General features: G+C 39.2%; 2 protein-coding genes across 2 annotated transcripts in view; one reads left to right on the forward strand and one right to left on the reverse strand.

Annotated features, from left to right (window-relative positions):
* Nucleotides 1-2: 2 nt before the first annotated feature.
* On the forward strand, nucleotides 3-534 carry LOC131877819 (multidrug resistance-associated protein 1-like; the record flags this gene model as incomplete). The annotated part of the gene is given in 1 exon segment (XM_059223620.1): nucleotides 3-534. A coding segment is annotated over 1 exon segment (480 nt), but the record flags the coding sequence as incomplete, so codon positions are not given.
* A 4714-nt stretch (nucleotides 535-5248) lies between these two features.
* LOC131878140 (uncharacterized) overlaps nucleotides 5249-5861 on the reverse strand; it is a 2381-nt gene continuing 1768 nt past the window's right edge. Inside the window, exons 4-5 of the mRNA XM_059224039.1 lie at nucleotides 5757-5859; nucleotides 5249-5680 (exon numbers count right to left, since the gene is read on the reverse strand). Coding sequence (XP_059080022.1) covers nucleotides 5411-5680; nucleotides 5757-5859 — 373 coding nt within the window. The 3' untranslated portion in view covers nucleotides 5249-5410. The remainder of the gene's footprint in view (nucleotides 5681-5756; nucleotides 5860-5861) is intronic.

A 5861-nucleotide genomic window follows, 5' to 3' on the forward strand; every position in this document is an offset into this window, starting at 1 on the left:
TCCCTCAAGATCCTGTGCTGTTCTCTGGCAGCCTTCGTATCAATCTGGACCCCTTTGGAGTGCACTCCGATGGCGAGATTTGGGATGTGCTCGAGTTGGCCCATTTGCGGACTTTTGTGTCTTCTTTGGAAGATGGCCTTGAGCATCCTGTGTCAGAAGGCGGCGAGAACCTTAGTGTAGGTCAACGTCAGCTCATTTGTTTGGCTCGTGCCTTGCTTCGGAAGACCAAGGTCTTGATTCTGGACGAGGCTACTGCAGCCGTGGATCTCGAGACTGACGATCTCATCCAAAGCACCATCCGAAAAGAGTTTAAGGGATGTACCGTTCTCACCATTGCTCATCGTTTAAACACCATCATGGACTACGATAGAATCATGGTGCTAGACAAGGGCCGAATTGAGGAATTTGATGAACCGAAAGCGCTTCTCGGAAATCAAAAGTCAATTTTTTATAGTATGGCCAGGGATGCCAATCTCGTTTAAGTAAAATATCGTACATGCCTATTTTACCAATAATTGTACATTTCCATTCAGATTGAAGGAGTTTCATTTATAACAGGAAGCAAATAGTTTGATGGAGGTAAATGGGGATAAATTCTGCAACGTGACGTATGACCAAACTGGAATAGACCCGATACACCGGGCATTTTATACCGATAATTACCAGAACTCGATTAAATCAGTCAGCTCTATCTAAGATCTTGAGATAGTTTTGCAAACATGTTGCTGGATTTTTCGAACATTAAAGTCCAGAAACGTGTTTACCGTGAAAACCCTGTACAAATCAATTGTCCAACAGCATCCCCAATCTGAATCCCTCTATCCGCCGGGGATTAAATAAGATTGAACTAGTACAACAAGTTTCAGGAGATGTATTGAAGGCATGTTTAAGGGCGGCTTTGCAAAGTTTAAAACAAAGAATGATTTTTTTTTCACAAATCCGGACTCAATCTCACTCAATCAGGGAGGGTACGTGGTGTAGTGGTTAGCGCAGTTTCCTTATACGAAAGAGTTCCCCGGTTCAAATCTCCTCCCCGACCTTTCTCAAAGAAATTATAGACGCTAACCCTGCCCACAGACGGAGAACCAAATTTATACGGACACGACACTGCCTATCGGAAAAAGGATAAGGACGATGTAATAGGTGGCTCATCCCTCCGACCCTAGCACCCAAATACAAAAAAAAACTTTTCAGTCTTTTAGAAAGGACTCGGACTCGAGTCTGGACTCACTCCAGCACTAGTCCTACTTCCATCCTCAAACCGGATTCAATTTCGGTTTTCCATCCTAGTGTAAAACCGCCCTTATGCTATTGGGAACACCTTGAATCTTTGGGATTGTATAGTTTACGGGATAGGTATGAACGTTACCTAATGCTTTACGTTTTTCAATGACTGCATTCTCAGTGACCTAATGCGGGAAGAAGACAAAGCGATAGCGAAATGCACTGTAAATTCAAACCTCGTACAAAAAGATGGTGAAGAGTTTAAATTTCTTATTTGTTTTAGATCGAGAACCAGCTTTGCATCACATGCTGTGATGCTCTGTTCGACGATTCTATACATTAGATAACCCACTATCCAAATTTAAATGTGACTTCAATTGTTTTTGTTAAAGATCCTGGACCAGCCTGACATTCAAGTGTGCCTTGGAGAGGCTAATTCAAACACTTTGTGACCATTTTTTTTTACAAACAATGACACTCCATGATTTACAGGGAATCTTATTCCCTTGCATCGATTGAAAACCTGAGCAAAAACATTAGAAAAATTATGATGTCAAGTCAGATGTTCCTCAATTTAATGGCCGCTCCTTTTTCAACATGCAATACTCCGCCTCCAAAGCTTATTGTTATCGACAGTATCTCTTCCAATGTTGATGAGTGATGACTTTAAATTATTTAGCGACAGGAGTAGCTAAGACGCAGTTAAAGGTGGTTAAATCTTTTCAAAAGTGTGGTTTGATTTATCGGATAATTAAGTACGGTGAAATCCGAATGTAAAAGGGGTTCTTAGACGGGCCTCTGCATTTAAAATGCAACACTTATTTCAATTTCCTGCTATTTTTCTGGCAGTTCTTTTTGGCAAGCAAACCCATTTCAACTTGCAAGAACTAGAAACTCTGGCAAAGAGCAAGGTGTTGGAAAATGTCCAGCCTTATTTTTTCCTTAATAACATAGATAAAGCTCTAAATATGGAGCAACAAAGATCAGGAATTCTTGCCTTATCCTTGCGCAGATTAACATCCACCGAGATTGCTAAGACATTGTACTATGACAGGTGCAGCGTTTACCTTGTGGTTTCTTGGTAAGCCCCTAAGATTTCGAGATGATAATGATGTCGTCCTTGTTGCAAAGGGGCACCACTATACCAACATGAAGGTTGGGAAAATCATCGGCCCTGATGAGCAAAAGTACGACCTCGTGTTCTTGGATTTGGGCGTCGGCTATTCATGAAAAAAAAAACAGAGGCATCCATGATAAACGTTATTCTCCACCGATTAGTTGGCGGTGCTCATTTTTTAAATTTGTTCCAAATTGTTAAAAGGCCTAGATAGAGACTTAGGTTAGGTTGGATTTGATTAGGTTAGGTTAAGTTTAAAAAATCAGCACCACCAACTAATCGGTGGAGAATAACGTTTACCGGTATCCATGCATACTTGAGAAAATGGATAGGTTTCCTCCAAAGTTGGGCTACGAACCTACGCCCTCTGGGGAACCATGTCGTGCCTCTAACGGGTGCATTAGACCACTTAGCTACCATGGTTAGTTCCAGAATGTTAGTAAGGTTAGGCTATCACTGATCATTGATAGTTGCAAACACTGAGGATCACACTCGGAATATTGGGTTAAAGAGAGAAGGCAAAATCACTGAAGAAGATGGATAAAAAGAGCAACAATTGCTGACCTTTTGCATTTTCAGTCACATAACTTCCAACTTATTAACTTGCACAACTTATCTGGTAGAGGTACAAAGAGGTTTGTAAAATAGTGTGAGGCAATTTCCTAATGTCCTGCATAAAATCGTGATGCTTATCTAAAAGTCACCGATCACAATGTTGAATCAGTGCAAGATCAGAGAAATTGTAAAAGTATTTTTGAAATTCATTTGAACAAAATATGACCCTCAATAAGCAAACTTGGCTTAACCTACGGCCTGAGCCGGCGGGAAATTTAAATATTTTTCACAAATATTACAGGGTGCACCACTTAAAATCGGGCACGTAAAATTGCAAATTGTGAAAAGTTCATCAATCATAGACGAAAATAGATGTAATCAAACGTTTGTAAAATTTCATGATTCAAAAAAAGTGTTTAGGTGTCATTCGACATATCTGCCTTTATTCTTCACTACAGTTTTAAAGCGTTGTACGGCTGACAGGGTAGACGAGAAATAAGTTTTAAGTCTTAGATCGTACAAGTTTGTGGTATTCTACGGTTGTGGTTGTCTCTAGACTTGCCTGTATTTCTACTGTATGCTTCTTCTGTTCGCAATAATCACTTGTATCTTAATTCATCATCTGGAGACTTCATTGCGGTTTATCGTTCTCATCCAGGTCTTTATCACGGCTACATTACATGGCGCAGTTTTAGTTTTCGAGCCACGCCCCAACCTTCAATTTCTTGCAATCCAACCCTGCTATACGTTCATCGCCCACCCAAAGGAGCTCGCCGTCTTCCCCACATCATCGTCACAATTCATGAAAATGGGTCTCAAAGAACAAATCGCCAGCCGCCAGATTCAATTTTTTTGCAGAAGTTGAATTTGGTCCGCAATTAGAATGAACCAGAGGTCGACGTACTATATAGGATTTGGCGTCAACTTGTAGAGGCTGAGAATAAAATGGACGAAATGATAGATCTATACGATGATGTAATGCTGGAACACGAAGTCAAGGCCGAAACAGAGGCTGTCAGGGAGGCCAAGATCATGGTCGCTGACGAATGGACCTCTAGAATCAGCAAAATAGCAAAAATCCTCATGTCCTGCGCTGCTCCGACCCGTAATGCCCCTTAACTTTCCGCCTCACAAACTCCTTCACTAGTCCAATTTCTTTACACAAACTTTGTCTTAATCAAGAAATGAAACAATTTAAAAAAGAAAATGTAAAACTTTATATACGGTTACAATGAGTAGCAAGTAATCTTTGCAAAAAGTTGACAACTTACTTCACTAATGGTTTTAATGTCCAAAATTAACATTGTAACACATTAACTGTGTTTTGAGGGTTATGATTAGAGTCAGACCAAAAATGCTTTTACATAAAAAAATAACGTTTTTGACCAGCCCTAGTTTTTATGCTAGGAAAAATAAACGGGGCAGAAACAACAAACTGAAACGTTTGTGGTTAACATAAAATCAACATTTTTGGGTGGTTTTAAGAAACATAAAAATGACGTTTGGGCCAAAAATCCAACATGTTTTGTCGGAGCCTAGTTAGAACTAAATATTTTTAGAAACTTTAGCATTGTAATGTTGAACACATATCGTTCATCTACGTTAGTAAGATAGAAATTTATTTTGAATGTTAAGAAAATGCTATTTAAGGAACAAAGTACTCACTCCAAAGGCGATAAGACAGAACACTCAATTTCTGTAGGCTACCAATTTTAACTAAAGCTAATCCACGAAATTTGCAATAGCCGAGCACCTGCTTATTACACATTTTAAAATACATTTTGAACTATTATACATCAATGATTTTTTACATAATTCTTTTTAACCAACTTTTTATGAAAATCAAGTATTCCTCTTGATTTACTACATTAGGTACATCTTCAAAACCCATAGTTTTACCTAACAACATTTAAGCACTGTGTATATCAAATACAGGTCAGAAATGTGAAAAATATTCCATTTCAAAACTTCAACAATTGGGCAAGATGATATATCTTTAGCCTTAGCTATTTCTAAAACGTAGTCTAGACTTAAAACAATATTCCCGCAAAACTTTCAAATAATACCTGACTTTACTGATTAGATTAAGGGGAGTGGACAAAAATGTTCAAAAATGAAACGCCCACCCTGGTCAATAAGGACCATCTTGATTTGTAAATTCTGGCCAGCCTAATACATGACACACAAACTCACTCAGTGTCTCAAGTGCGAAAGCCTAGTTTTGAGGTTAGGAAGGGTAGAATCGAAGACAGCTCAAGCTGCTGTAAATCGTACGATAAAGCAAAGTCCCTATTAAGCAACCTTTTTGCGATTCTTATTAGCAAAGGAATATTTGAACGTTATGCAATGAAGTCAATTGCTTCCTTATTTATTAATTTTCAGAATTTACCCACGCAATAGCAAACGTGGATGTCCTTCCAAAGATTTGGCCTGGGCAGAATTTCATTCCACAGAACTGAAATCAAACCTTTGAATCAATCCAAATCAATCTCTGAAACCTCCAATTTTATCATTTTATGACGTGACGAGATGCTTGGCTGACTTGGGGACTTTCTGGGATCCCATCTCGAAGAGATGCTTGGCACATGCCCATGCATTTGATGTCACTGTAGGAAAATGTTGATAGGGAATGCCTTTCTCTTGGCAAAACTCTTTAACTACGGGTGCAATCTTTGGATAGTGTCCATGATGAATCCGGGGTAACAAATGATGTTCAATTTGGTAGTTCAGACCTCCATTCAAGAAGCAAAGAAACTCTCCTGCCACATTGGATGAAGTAATCACCTGAAACAATGCAATACAGTCGATGGTCAATCTCATCCGCAGGATTGATTGAATGTGTAGAAATAAGATCACTTACTTGGTTGTAGAGCAAGGATTTGCTCGGTTCAGTGTTGTCCAATTGAGTGACACCATCAAAGTTGTGGCTCAGTGTGAAAAAGAATGAGAGGTACCAACCGACCAC

Source organism: Tigriopus californicus, chromosome 3 (assembly GCF_007210705.1).
Source record: "Tigriopus californicus strain San Diego chromosome 3, Tcal_SD_v2.1, whole genome shotgun sequence".
In the NCBI taxonomy this organism is placed as follows: Eukaryota; Metazoa; Arthropoda; class Copepoda; order Harpacticoida; family Harpacticidae; genus Tigriopus; species Tigriopus californicus.